This window comes from Schistocerca piceifrons, chromosome 7 (assembly GCF_021461385.2).
Source record: "Schistocerca piceifrons isolate TAMUIC-IGC-003096 chromosome 7, iqSchPice1.1, whole genome shotgun sequence".
NCBI classification, from domain to species: domain Eukaryota; kingdom Metazoa; phylum Arthropoda; class Insecta; order Orthoptera; family Acrididae; genus Schistocerca; species Schistocerca piceifrons.
Window position 1 is genome coordinate 86,580,130 of NC_060144.1, and position 15,327 is coordinate 86,595,456.

Below are 15,327 nucleotides of genomic sequence, written 5' to 3' on the forward strand. Positions count from 1 at the left end.
CGCTCCACCCCATATTGCTAGACGCGTGAAATATCTCTTGTGCGCGTCGTTTGGTGATGATCGTGTGCTCAGCCGCCACTTTCGTCGTGCTTGGCCTCCCAGGTCCCCAGACCTCAGTCCGTATGATTATTGGCTTTGGGGTTACCAGAAGTCGCAAGTGTATCGTCATCGACCGATATCTCTAGGGATGCTGAAAGACAACATCCGGACATGCTTTACAGCGCTGTTCACAACACTATTCCTCGACTACAGTTATTGTTGAAGAATGATGGTGGACATATTGAGCATTTCCTGTAATGAAAATCATCTTTGCTTTGTCTTACTTTGTTACGCTAATTATTGCTATTCCGATCAGATGAAGCGCCATCTGTCGGACATTTTTTGAACCTTTGTATTTTTTTGGTTCTAATAAAACCCCATGTCATTCCAAGCATGTGTGTCAATTTGTACCTCTCTACCTACATTATTCCGTGATTTATTCAGTTTTCAAATTTATACTGACTTTTTGATCAGCCGGTATTTAACCGGATGTTTGTTAACACTGTAGAAATATCATCATAGCAACCGGAAATGCATATGTATCAAAACACATCGATGTTGTTAAGCAAGTCGCCACTTAACACAAAAAAATATTCGACGTGTCAAGGAAGGCCATCAGGTGGTGGTGCATCTATTAAGACACAGAAGCCGTTTTGGCAAAGAGTGTCTGTCTTTTATGTTTAAAGACTCGCTGAAAGATTAAAACTTAGTGCTAATCTAGAACTCAAGTCATCACCCATATCTTAATTATGAACGTTTCCTACAAAAGGCAAGGCCCTAAGAACTACTTAACGTCTTCTAGTCGTTAGGATCGTTTACCTATGTGGAGCTAGCTAATTAACGTTGATTATATTATAGGTTCTATGTTACAGGATATTGTTATACGTTTTAAGTATTTGGTGCAGAACAGAATAATGCGACGAAGTAATTGTTTCTGCTGCGTATCGCCGAGGTAAGCTTTTACCCACATTTGATTACTCCCGGAAGCAGGTATATAGACAATCTCCCGAAATAATGCTCGTATCATAAAATGCTTCCGGATTACTGTTTTGCACACTGCACGTGTACCACGGTAATGCAAGCTGTGGTATGGGATCAAACAGGATATCGATCGCATGGTCCTGATGAATCCCAAAGTATAGAGGTAGTCTTAATGCAGCTGTAAGCTCGCCTCTCACATTCTTTATTTCTTTAGAGAGCATGAATTTATTAAGCCTTTAACAACTGTTGTTTGGAGCGATATATTGTGTGGTGGAGAACAAGAACACGTCTGCAGGAAACTGCACGTCGGTAGCATATGATTTTATCAGCCTTGCTGGACTTTGATATAGTACAAAAACAGAATTCAGAATCGAATAAATTTCGTTTACTAATACAGACATGACAGCAGATGCTTGGTAACGTCTGAAACTCGTTTTCTTTGGATCGAAATAAGATCATGCCGCAAAATATTAGTCAGCTAGTTGAAAAAGTACACTTGCCGTTTTGTAGTGCTATGAGTAGCGTTAAATTGGTACCAGGAGGTCGTTTATTTGATCTTGGCCGCTGGCGTAAATCATGACAGTGAAGTTGCGTTTTTGTGACTGTTGAATGAAAGTAGCGTAGTAAGTGGGTCAACTTGGAGACATGACAGATGTTTTGTCTGTGTCTGGACTTGTTCAGCTATGGTCGCGGGGTATCCAACACGACTACAAGAAAAGGCATTTCATCTGCTTACAAACAGAGCTCGCTTGAAGAGTCTGAGCAGAGACTCCCTATCGATGACACTCGGTTTCCACACCGACAGGACTTAACTGCTGTCAGTCAACGCAGGTTCATATCAAGCAGTTTCCGAGCGATCATTGTGAAGGGAAGTGCTTGCAATGGGCTCTGGAGTCCGATGCTCACAAAAGGCCATTGCTCAGAGCGTAACGTAAAACTGCCCATCTTTAGTGGCCCAAACAGTACAGAAGCTGGGCACCAGCTAACCGGAGGCGTGCACTGCTGTTCGACAAGTCGTTATTATGCCTCTTGTCGAACGATGCAAGGCGTCGAGTGTTCTGAGTGGCCAGTGAGTGAGTCTCTTACACTACAGTATGTGACGGGCCGGAGATTGTTCTGCGATGTTCTGGGGGTGTTTATCGTTCCATGACTTCAACCCACCACCATGAACATGGACCAGGATGTTCATCTCAATGCTACCTTCCTCCTTTCTCGGTTCATTTCCTCTTCCACCTCTCAGTCCATCTCCTTTTCCGCCCTCTCTTTGTCCACTTCCTCCATCCCCCACTTTCCGTCCATCTTCTTCTGCCCCTTTCTGTCAATTTGCTACTGTCCCCATTCCTCTCTCTCTCTGTTTATCTGCTTCTCTCTCCTCCTTTCATTCATCTGACCGAGCGAAGTGGTGCAGTGGGTCCACAATGGAATCGCATTCGGGAGGACGGCAGTTGAAATTCGCGTTCGGCCTATTCCCTAAAACGTTCAGTGCAGACGGCAGGATGGTCCCTTTGAAAGGGCACGGACGATTTCATTCCCCGTCCTTGAAACAGGCCGAGATCGCCCTCCGTCTCTAACGATCTCGATGTCGACGGAAAATTAAACGCCAAGCTTCCTTCCTTCCTCCAGTCCGTCTCATCCTCGCCCCTCTCTCTCTTTATTACCTACTTTTCCCCTTCCCTCGGTCCATCTCCTCTTCCGCCTCTTTCTGTACATCTCCTCCTATTTCTATCTCCTCCTGCCCCGTCTCTATCTACATCTCTATTCCTTTCTCGGCCCATCTGATACTCCCCCTCTCAATGCCCATCACGTCCTCTTCCCTTTTTCCGCCCACTTTCATTCTCTTCCTCTCTCTGTCCACTTCATTCTCCCTCATATCGGTGTACATATCCTCTATCCCTTCTCTGTCTGTCCATCTATATCTACACATACATGGCTTCTTCACAAATCACACGCAAGTGCCTGGCAGAGGTTTCATCGAACCACCATCACAACAATTCTTTATTATTCCGCTGTCGAAAGGACACGGAGAAAACGAGCACCTATACCTTTCGATGCGACTTGTGATTTCCCTTATTTTATTTTACGATGCTCGTTTCTCCCTATGTTGGTCGGCGTCAGCAAAGTACACTATGTGATCAAAAGAATCCGGACACCACCAAAAACATAAGTTTTTCATATTAGGTGCGTTGTGCTCTCACCTACTGCCAGGTACTCCATATCTGCGATCTCAGTAGTCATTAGACATCGTGAGAGAGCACACTGGGGCACTTCGCGAAACTCACGGACTTCGAACGTCGTCAGGTGATTAGGTATCACTTGTGTCATACATCCCTAGGTTCACTGTCCCCGATGTGATAGTGAAGTGGAAACGTGAAGGGACACGTACAGCATGAAAGCATATAGGCTGACCTCGATTGTTGAGTGACAGAGACCGCCAACATTTGAAGAGGATCGTGACGTGTAAGAGGCAGACAGCTATCTAGAACATCACACAGGAATTCAGAACTGCATCAGGATCCACTGCAAGTACTATGACAGTTAGGCGAGAGGTAAGAAAACTCGGATTTCGTCGTCGAGCGGCTGCTCATAAGCCACACATCACGCCAGTAAATGTTAAACGACGCCTCGCTTGGTATAAGGAGCGTAAGCACTGGACGATTGAACAGTGGAAAAACGTTGTGTGCAGTGACGAATCACGGTACACAATGTGGTGATCCGGTGGCAGGTTGTGGATATGTCGAATGCCGGGTGAACGTCATCTGTCAGCGTGTGTAGTGACAACAGTAAAATTCGGAGGCGGTGGTGTTATGGTGTGGTCGTGATTTTCATGGAGGGGGCTTGAATGCCTTGTTTCGCGTGACACTATCACAGCACAGGCCTACATTGACGTTTTAAGCACGTTCTTGCTTCCTGCTGTTGGAGAGCAATTCGGGGAATTGCGATTGCATCTTTCAACACGATCGAGCACCTGTTCATAATGCACGGCCTGTGGTGGAGTGGTTACACGACAATAACATATCTGTAATGGACTGGCCTGCACAGAGTCCTGACCTGAATCTTATAAAACACCTTTGGGAAGTTTTGAAACGCCGACTTCGTACCAGGCCTCACCGACGGCATCGATACCTCTCCTCAGTGCAGCACTCCATGAAGAATGTGCTGCCATTCCCCAAGAAACCTTCCAGCTTCTGATTGAACGTATGCCTGTGAGAGTGGAAACTGTCGTCAAGGCTAAGGGTGGGCTAACACCATACTGAATTCCAGCATTACCGATGGAGAGTCACGAACTTGTAAGTCAATTTCAACCAGGTGTCCGGATACTTTTGATCACATACTGTATTGTTGTATTCTGAGGAGAAAGATGGTGATTGAAATTTTGTGAGAAGATCCCGCCGGAACGAGAAACTCCTTTGTTTTAATTATGTCCATCCCCATTCACGTAACACGTCCGTGACACTCTCCCCCGTGCTCCTCGATATACAAAACGTGCTGACCTTCTTTGAAATTTCGCTATGTACTCTCTAATCCTGTCTGTTAAGGATCCCATGCCACGCAGCACTACTCCGAAACAGGACGGACAAATGCAGTGTAGACACTTTGCTTCTCCTCCATTCTCTCTCCACATTTTCATCCCCATCCCAATAGCAAAAGGGGTTTTTAACACCAGCTCTACCCAATTGCACACATGACACATATATTTAACATATTTCGCAAATATTTGCACATATATCAGCGGCATCTCTAATGAATTTCTCCCTAAAGCTTCTTTTCCGTGCAGCTTCATGTTTATGATATTATATCTAGTGAACTATCTGTCGTAAAATGTTCTAATTTACAGACACATCCAGTAGAATATGTGAACGCTCTCTGCAAAATGTGTTGCCAAAAGAGTAGATTTTATAGCATCTCAATATTTATGACGTTATATCTTCTGAACAATATGTCGTACAGTCATACATTTTTGAGAGTACATCATTACATGTGTCCTACCTCCACACCCGCTATTTTGAGAGGTACGTTGTTCATGGACACGCAGTGGTTCTCTCCAGACAGTTTGACTGAAATAGTTTAAGCGGTTTAGAAGGAGATGCGGAAGATACATACTTACATGTATGCATTTCGTATTATGTGTGGATTCTCAGTGATTAAGTGTTGCTGTTTCTTCTACATCCTCGTGATTAATATGCTGCCTGCTGGATGACAAAAGTCGAGGTCACTGTCTTGCGCACGAATGTTCCTGGCTTCAGGAGTTTTCAAACATCTTATCTACAGGATCTGATCATCATTGTAAATCTTTAGCTGGCTATGGCGTAATGGAAGAGGTGAAGAATCTTCTTTCCCACTCTGTCACAATTATCGAGGCTAGGTGTTGTTACGTGCTAGTAGCAAGATGTTTCCTGTCGGGAGCGCTTACACAACGACAAAAATTTAAGGAAAAATATTCTACCGGTACCATATTCGTACTATTTTGTGATACTCCATTGATCTAAATCCTCTAAATTGCGTAAGATACAGTATTTTGATGTACACATAGCCTTCTAAGGCTCCTGAGCATTATGCGATTGACCAAGGGCAAAAGTCTGAACCTGCGTTTCCCCTACACAACGTGAGGCAGTTCGCAGGCTCGACCGTCTCCACGTGCTGTCATTTCTGTTGTCAGGGAGCGAGCGGGCGTTCCGGGCAGAAGTGGCCGTGGGGCTGAAGAGCGAGGTTCTGGACGCCAACCGGCGGCGTCTGATCCACCGCGCCAAGACCAAGTCAATGCGCATCTCGGTCGTCATCGTGGTCGCCTTCATCGTCTGGTGGACGCCCTACTACTGCATGATGATCATCTTCCTCTTCCTGAACCCTGACAAGCACGTAAGTACCTCGACCACCAGCACCGCTCACTACCGCTGTAGCGGGAATGTTAAAAATTTGAGTGTGTTACTGCTAAGGAAGGCCCTCGTTACGCGAAAGAGAAGAAGACTGTGTGCGTCTTCTAAATTAGGTCTGGTTTCGAAGTTTTAATTTCCTCGTCTTCTTCTCCTTCTGTTAGTTTTTATTGTTACTACGGTGTTACTATGGTTATTCGACACGTTCTTGTTCTACCGCCAGTTTACATAGCTTAACATTGATGGAATCTTAACGTCATCCGCAAGACCACACGCTGTTGTTGTTGCTTTTGTGGTCTCCAGTTCAGAGACTGGTTTGATGCAGCTCTCCGTGCTACTCTATCCTGTGCAAGCTTCATCATCTCCCAGTAACTACTGCAACCTACATCCTTCTGAATCTGCTTAGTGTATTCATCTCTTGGTCTCCCTCTACGATTTTTACCCTCCACGCTGCCTTCCAATACTAAATTGGTGATCCCTTGATGCCTCAGAACATATCCTACCAACCGATCCCTTCTTCTAGTCAAGTTGTGCCACAAACTTCTCTTCTCCCCAATTCCATTCGATACCTCCTCACTAGTTATATGATCTACCCATCTAATTTTCAGCGTTCTTCTGTAGCACCACATTTGGAAAGCTTCTATTCTCTTCTTGTCCAAACTATTTGTCGTCAATGTTTCACTTCCATACATGGTTACACTCCATGCAAATACTTTCAGAAACGACTTCCTGACAGTTAAATCTACACTCGATGTTAACAAACTTCTCTTCTTCAGAAACGCTTTCCTTGCCACTGCCAGTCTACATTTTATATCCTCTCTACTTCGACCATCATCAGTTATTTTGCTCATCTACTACTTTAAGTGTCTCATTTCATAATCTAATTCCCTCAGCATCACACGACATAAGTCGTCTACAATCCCTTATCTTAGTTTTGCTTTTGTTGAGGTTCATCTTATATCCTCCTTTCAAGATACTGTCCATTCCATTCAACTGCTCTTCCAGGCCCTTTACTGTCTCTGATATAATTAGAATGTCATCGGCGAATCTCAAAGTTTTTATTTCTTCTCCACGGATTTTAATACCTACTCCGAATTTTTCTTTTGTTTCCTTTACTGCTTGCTCAATATATGGATTGAATAACATCGGGGAGAGGCTACAACCTTGTCTCACTCCCTTCCCAACCACTGCTTCCCTTTCATGTCCCTCGACTCTTATAACTGCCATCTGGTTTCTGCACAAATTGTAAATAGCCTTTCGCTCCCTGTATTTTATCCCTGCCACCTTCAGAGAGTATTCCAGTCAAAATTGTTAAAAGCTTTCTCTATGTCTACAAATGCTAGAAATGTAGGTTTGCCTATTCTTAATCTATCTTCTAAGATAAGTCGTAGGGGCAGTATTGCCTCAGGTGTCCCAATATTTCTACGGAATCCAAACTGATTTTCCCCGAGGTCGGCTTGTACCAGTTTTTCCATTCGTCTGTAAAGAATTCGCTTTATTATTTTGCGGCCGTGACTTATTAAACTGATAGTTCGGTAATTTTCACATCTGTCAACACCTGCTTTCTTTGGGATTGGAATTATTATATTCTTCTTGAAGTCTGAGGGTATTTCACCTGTCTCATACATCTTGCTCACAGGATGGTAGAGTTTTGTCAGGACTGGGTCTTCCAAGGCTGTCAGTAGTTCTAATGGAATGTTGTCTACTCCCGGGGCCTTGTTCCGACTCAGGTCTTTCAGTGCTCAGTCAAACTCTTCACACAGTATCGTATCTCCCATTTCATCTTCATCTACATCATCTTCCATTTCCATAACATTGTCCACAAGTACATCGCCCTTGTATAAACCCTCTATATACTCCTTCCACCTTTCTGCTTTCCCTTCTTTGCTTAGAACAGGGTTTCCATCTGAGCTCTTGATATTCATACAAGTGGTTCTCTTTTCTCCAAAGGTTCTTTAATTTTCCTGTAGGCAGTATCTATCTTACGCCCAGACCACCCATTAATGAGCAAAAATAACATCGCCGCTGCCCACAGCGATATTCAATGCCAACTGACGTGTTACCGTATACAACTGGAGCAATACGAAGGTGGAAATGAAAACTGGTTGTAAGGGTAGTTGTAAGAGTGGGAATAAAATGAAACCATGTTCAGTAATGTTAACAGTAATAATGTATACATATCCTGTAAACTGACACGTTCCAGACCATTTTGATGAGAGAATCAGTAGAGACTTGTAGCGTTGGAAGGAAGACAGAGGATGTTATGGTTGGCTGGTATCCCCTTTATTAAAATGCGTTGGCTGGTATCCCCTTTATTACAATGCAAATGCATACGTGATTTAAGAGGGTTCTTTATTTACATGAACAGATAGCTATTACTCAGCTTTTACAGAGACTATGTGTGGTACAAGTTCTTTCAATAATAGTCCACGTTACCCTCACTGCTGGTGAAGTAGAAGCCCCGCTATAAACACTACTCTGGACGCTATGTAGTGTCCTAGGCGAAGCCCTCTCTGCGAATGAAAGACGCCAAACTGGAGTTAGTGAATTAGTGACTGAGCTATTGACTGAGTGACTGAGGCCCTCCGGACAGCGGCGGCCTTGTCCGCAGCTCGTGGTCGTGCGGTAGCGTTCTCGCTTCCCGCGCCCGGGTTCCCGGGTTCGATTCCCGGGGGGGGGGGGTCAGGGATTTTCTCTGCCTCGTGATGACTGGGTGTTGTGTGTTGTCCTTAGGTTAGTTAGGTTTAAGTAGTTCTAAGTTCTAGGGGACTGATGACCATAGATGTTAAGTCCCATAGTGCTCAGAGCCATTTGAGAAGGCCTTGGCGGCTTGTTTATTGCGAGTGTGTCTTTGGCCTCTTTCGTGATACTCGCGCTTGATCCAGCGCCTACTATTGATCTTAACGCTAAATCTTTACAGCTTACGCCAGCAGAGAATTATTCAAAACATGTATGCAACATGTAACTAACTAACTAACTGGCAACGATATTGGCCACAGATGAGGAAATAATCTAAAATAAGCGAATTTGACAAAAGGGCAAATTGTTATCGCTCGCCACCTGGGAATGAGCATCTCGGAAACGTCGAAGGTGCCAGGTTGTTCGCGTGTTATTGTCGTTATCGTATGTGGAAACTGATTGAAGGATGGAGAAACCATGAATACACGACAGGGTGTTGAACGACAACGCCTCACCAGCCACGCAGCAAATACTCTGTCTTCCTGTAAATGTTGGAGGCTCGCCACCCTCTCCAAACCAGGATCGCAGTGATCTACGGCAGACATTACGACAAAGTGTAATGCTTGTGCAGCTACAAATGTTTTGGAGCACACCGTTTACCGCATCTGGTTAAATGTGGGTTTTTGCAGACGATGAGCCATGTCGATCAAATGACATAGTCAATTGCGGTTTCTGTGGGCACAGGATCATCGACTGGACGCTGAATGAATGGAAACATGTTTCCTACATGTACTTTGGTCGTGTCCGCACACGCCGTCTCCAGGCAGATGGTTGCTCGAACATGCGTCGCCCCATGCGCTCAGACCAGTGGGGGAAGGATTACGTTAGCGTAGACATTTTAATGAGCCCTGTGATGGTAATCGAAGGACGCTGTTGCGGGCCATTCGTGAGTGGTACCTTCCTCCGAAGGCTAAGTCATCCTCCAGCAGGTTTTGACCACACGGGACAGCTTTTGATACTCTTCACTTGGCCAATTTTTTCTATCCACGTGGGGTACTTCGTGAGAATATGTATGCGGAGAGAAACAGAGTCAAGAAGGAAGTGGCCATAACCATGCTACAGGGGTTTCAGCGTATGACACAGAACTCACGTTATATCTTGATCACTGTATTCTCCTAATCTGAACTCGGTGGAACACACTTCGTACGCTGTCGCGAGCAGCTCCACGCTTACAAACCATCGCCCCGTAAATTAAATGAATTGAGCACCTAGACATACGGTGCCACACAGCTGCGTTAACTACCGAGACTTGTCGAATCCTTGTCACTCAGATCCGCTACTGTAGTGCGTTCCGAAGGTGGAGAAAACATGGAATTAAGTAGATGGTCATAAATATTTGGCTGATCAGTGTACGGCTGTGTATTCCGTTGATTCGCTTTCAGAGAGAGGAAAGAATGAAATAAGATTGTTTTGCCGTCCCATCGAAAAAGAGGTCATCAGAGACGGAGCATAAACTCGAATTCGGAAAGATGAGAACGTAATCGGCCCTGTTTATCCTGCTGTAAATTATTTCCTCGTGCATTTTCGGCGGCTTAGCACTGCGCTTTCTCTCTCGGTTTACTTTTGGTTAGTGAAAGCAGGTATTTGTACAATATCTCTTTCCCTCTCTTTCTAGGTTTCCTTTGAACAAGTCATCGAATGTACTCTGTATGTGGAACAACTAATAAGCTTTTACGTACAGTAGGCTTCATATTTTTTAGCTGGGGACATAGAGTCCCAAAATAAAATTAAACATAGTTCCCATGCCCCCCTTCTGAGCATTTTTTTTTTAAATTTCTCCTGATCGTAAGGCAAAAGCTGGAGCTGGAAAGGTAATCACATGTATTCTCAATTGGGACTGCCTATGACCCATTAACAGTTCACTGGACGTTTGGCTGCAAACCCATTGACCCCACTGTTGCTGATCTAGACAGAGCGCAAAAAGTGCAGAAAGTGACTTTGGGAAAGGCATTGAGCCGAATGTCCATACGGCCGCTATGTTTAGGACTTCCTTTGTTTCTGTAATCACTTCATCCCTTATTTCAGTAGATCAGTTTTCTCTCCCAGCCTTTGTCGAATTGAGATGTTGTTTCCTCACATATACTGAAAATGTCGACGAAATATCTCTCATCATTATTTCCTTCTGCCCACTACTCGTGGTGTTGTGGTAAGTATCGCTTCCTCTAGGTCACGAGGTTCCGGATTCGTTTCCCAGACGAGTGGGAGAGTGCGCAGGGCAGCGTTTGTGTTGTCCTAATCATTTCATTTCTTCTTCGTCACAAAACCACGCAAGTCAACGAAGTTGCATCAGATACAAAGACTTGAACCGGGCGGCTGATCTACCTCAGACGGATTCTCCCGGTCAATAATGCCATACGATTGTCTCGTTTCATTTCTTCCGTCTTGACTTTCTTTCTCTCTGCATTCACATTCTCTTGAATGCCCCCTCCAAGATAAAAAATCAAGTAGTCACATGCCTTCCACACAGAGCGAAGAGTATAAAAACTGATTCCATGTTTTCAAAACTACGAGAATCATTTGTGGACACAGCAGAGCGTAGTAGTGATTATGTTTTCTCGTTCATGGAGTGTCAGGCATCAATGTAACAACCACGCAGTTCCCTCACATTTTATTCATTTACCACTTTTCTGTTCAGAATATACTCCCAAATTCACAAAACATTCATCACAGGACCTGCACCCTCCCCGTCCCTATCCCGTCCCACCCACCCACACATCCTCGTATCCGGACTCTTTACACTGAATTTTTTATGTACAGTCTTGAGTAATATCTTCAAGTACTCCTCACAAGGGAACCTCCCCATCGCACCCCCCTCAGATTTAGTTATAAGTTGGCGCAGTGGATAGGCCATGAAAAACTGAACACAGATCAATCGAGAAAACAGGAAGAAGTTATATGGAACTATGAAAAAATAAGCAAAATATACAAACTGAGTAGTCCATGTGCAAGTTAGGCAACATCAAGAAAAGTGTGAGATCAGGAGCGCCGTGGTCCCGTGGTTAGCGTGAGCAGCTGCGGAATGAGAGGTCCATGGTTCAAGTCTTCCCTCGGCTGAAAAGTTTACTTCCTCTATTTTTGCAAAGTTATGATCTGTCCGTTCGTTCATTGACGTCTCTGTTCACTGTAATAAGTTTAGTGTGTGTGTTTTGCGACGGCACCGCAAAACCGGGCGATTAGTAGACGAAAGGACGTGCCTTTCCAATGGGAACCGAAACATTTGATCGCAAGGTCATAGGTCAACCGATTTCTCCACAGGAAAACACGTCTGATATATTCTACATGACACTGGTGGCGGCATGTGCGTCACATGACAGGAATATGTTGTCGACCCACCTAACTTGTACACTTGGCGAATGGGTAAAAACATTCTTCTACCTTGCCCGATTTAGGTTTTCTTGTGGATGTGACAATCACTCCCAAAAAAGTGATGAAAACATAAGCATTTGTCACATAAACTGAAAGTTAAAACTTTTCACGCGATGCAAGGCTTGAAACAAGGCCCTCTCGTTCCGCAGCTGCTCGCGCTAACCACAGGACCACGGCACTCTTAAGCTTGCGTATTCCTTATTGTTGCCTATCTAGCACATGGACTACTCAGTTTGTATATTTTGCTTATTTTTTCATAGTTCCACACAACTTCTTCCTGTTTTCTCTATTGATCTGTGTTCAGTTTTTCAAGGCTTATCCACTGTGCCAACTTATAACTAAATCTGAGGGGGGTGCGATGGGGAGGTTCCCTTGTCAGTAAGAAACTCTTCTTGTTCGTCTCAGACGCAATATGGCGAGCCTATTCCTTCATCTAGGTGCAGATTTTGTTTAATAAGTGTCCATTACTGAATTTTATAAGTTCCACTGATACATAAAATCTGTGTGGTACGTTTCGTTTATTCATGTAGTATACCAGTACAATGCAAACGTATATGGTAGTACTTCTCTGATAGCGCTAGAGCTTCCTTGAATTGAATTACCAAATGTGTGTACGAAACTTATTGCACGTCCGTGTCCCAATGCTAATTTCTTCTTTTTCTAACTTCTCAGCCACTTCATTCCCGTGAAGGTTGCGGTGTTTTGCCCGCATAAAACAACTTCGTTGTTGCCATCACTGCACTATCTCAATGGTAATTCCTCTACAGAAAAAATTAATAGAGAAAAATTTTAATAATTATGGGAAATCATATTCACCCTTTAACGATAAGAAACAATAGGGGAACAGGTTTTCCAAATGCACAAACTATACAACTGTCAGTACTGGCATTCGCAAGTGTAACGGCTCAGTAGATTATAAACACTCAAGTATTCTGTATAGGACAAAGAAAATCCACCATACCCCAATAAAATATTATTGAAATGTATCTCCAGGTAGTTAAATATAGCAACAGAATGTATTATAAATTTACATTAAATATAATTATTACATAAAAAGGCACCGGAAGATAGTCACAATCTGATCAAATTTCGCTGTGCTACAGAACATTGTTCAGCGTCTGAAGTAAGCTATAGGGCACAAGAAGTCATAATAACACACAGACACACAGGCACAGATATGCACACAAAAACACTCACAAACACTCGAGTGTGTAAATCAGTGACGTGCAGGGGGTGACTGTGTCCTATCCGTTTGGAAAGAATTCTTCACGAACCAAACTAACATTCGATCGCGGCAGGTGGACAAATTATTATATGATCTGAGAGAAGGCATAGCATGTAGTTGTTATTGACTAGCAGCAAGAGCAGCGGAGAGCGTTGAGCCCAGAAACACTTCTCAGACATTCGCCTCTAGCAATCAAATTGATAGGAATTTAAAGTATTTTCTTATTCCATTTTTAATTGGTGCTATTGTCTTAATGTGTGCTTCAGTCAGTCTTTTTCTGAAATTACAAAAAGTGGTGCTTCGGTAAAGTAAGGTTTTTACAAATATGAAAATATTTCTTACTGTCCCTGTTGGTGGGAAAAATCGTCAATTCCGAAGAACAATTTAAATATATATATACACTACTGGAAATTGAAATAAGAACACCGTGAATTCATTGTCCCAGGAAGAGGAAACTTTTTTGACACATTCCTGGGGTCAGATACATCACATGATCACACTGACAGAACCACAGGCACATAGACACAGGCAACAGAGCATGCACAATGTCGGCACTAGTACAGTGTATATCCACCTTTCGCAGCAATGCAGGCTGCTATTCTCCCATGGATACGATCGTAGAGATGCTGGATGTAGTCCTGTGGAACGGCTTGCCACGCCATTTCCACCTGGCGCCTCAGTTGGACCAGCGTTCGTGCTGGACGTGCAGACCGCGTGAGACGACGCTTCATCCAGTCCCAAACATGCTCAATGGGGGACAGATCCGGAGATCTTGCTGGCCAGGGTAGTTGACTTACACCTTCTAGAGCACGTTGGGTGGCACGGGATACATGCTGACGTGCATTGTCCTGTTGGAACAGCAAGTTCCCTTGCCGGTCTAGGAATGGTAGAACGATGGGTTCGATGACGGTTTGGATGTACCGTGCACTATTCAGTGTCCCCTCGACGATCACCAGTGGTGTACGGCCAGTGTAGGAGATCGCTCCCCACACCATGATGCCGGGTGTTGGCCCTGTGTGCCTCGGTCGTATGCAGTCCTGATTGTGGCGCTCACCTGTACGGCGCCAAACACGCATACGACCATCATTGGCACCAAGGCAGAAGCGACTCTCATCGCTGAAGACGACACGTCTCCATTCGTCCCTCCATTCACGCCTGTCGCGACACCACTGGAGGCGGGCTGCACGATGTTGGGGCGTGAGCGGAAGACGGCCTAACGGTGTGCGGGACCGTAGCCCAGCTTCATGGAGACGGTTGCGAATGGTCCTCACCGATACCCCAGGAGCAACAGTGTCCCTAATTTGCTGGGAAGTGGCGGTGCGGTCCCCTACGGCACTGCGTAGGATCCTACGGTCTTGGCGTGCATCCGTGCGTCGCTGCGGTCCGGTCCCAGGTCGACGGGCACGTGCACCTTCCGCCAACCACTGGCGACAACATCGATGTATTGTGGAGACCTCACGCCCCACGTGTTGAGCAATTCGGCGGTACGTCCACCCGGCCTCCCGCATGCCCACTATACGCCCTCGCTCAAAGTCCGTCAACTGCACATACGGTTCACGTCCACGCTGTCGCGGCATGCTACCAGTGTTAAAGACTGCGATGGAGCTCCGTATGCCACGGCAAACTGGCTGACACTGACGGCGGCGGTGCACAAATGCTGCGCAGCTAGCGCCATTCGACGGCCAACACCGCGGTTCCTGGTGTGTCCGCTGTGCCGTATGTGTGATCATTGCTTGTACAGCCCTCTCGCAGTGTCCGGAGCAAGTATGGTGGGTCTGACACACCGGTGTCAATGTGTTCTTTTTTCCATTTCCAGGAGTATATATATATATATATATATATATATATATATATATATATATATATATATATATATAAGCTTAAGTAATAACGATGGAAAAAAATTTGACAAATGATAAAAACTGCAGGGTAGTTAGCAAAATTTTAGATAATTAAGTCAAAAACATTTTTCAGTTTAGATTTCGACTGTTATAGAGAACGGTAGCTGATTCAAGCTGTGAGCGAATAATGTTGTAGCGTTATTAACCAATTTGGAAAAGTATTTACATAACAATAAATGCGACACACTCAGGCGGGAAGGGGCAC

At 44.7% G+C, this 15,327-nt stretch overlaps 1 protein-coding gene across 1 annotated transcript in view; it reads left to right on the forward strand.

The window, feature by feature from the left end:
• The window catches only part of LOC124805453 (gonadotropin-releasing hormone receptor-like), a 605,403-nt gene that overhangs the window by 537,350 nt on the left and 52,726 nt on the right, over nucleotides 1-15,327 (forward strand). The window contains exon 3 of the mRNA XM_047266015.1: nucleotides 5,678-5,877. Coding sequence (XP_047121971.1) covers nucleotides 5,678-5,877 — 200 coding nt within the window. The remainder of the gene's footprint in view (nucleotides 1-5,677; nucleotides 5,878-15,327) is intronic.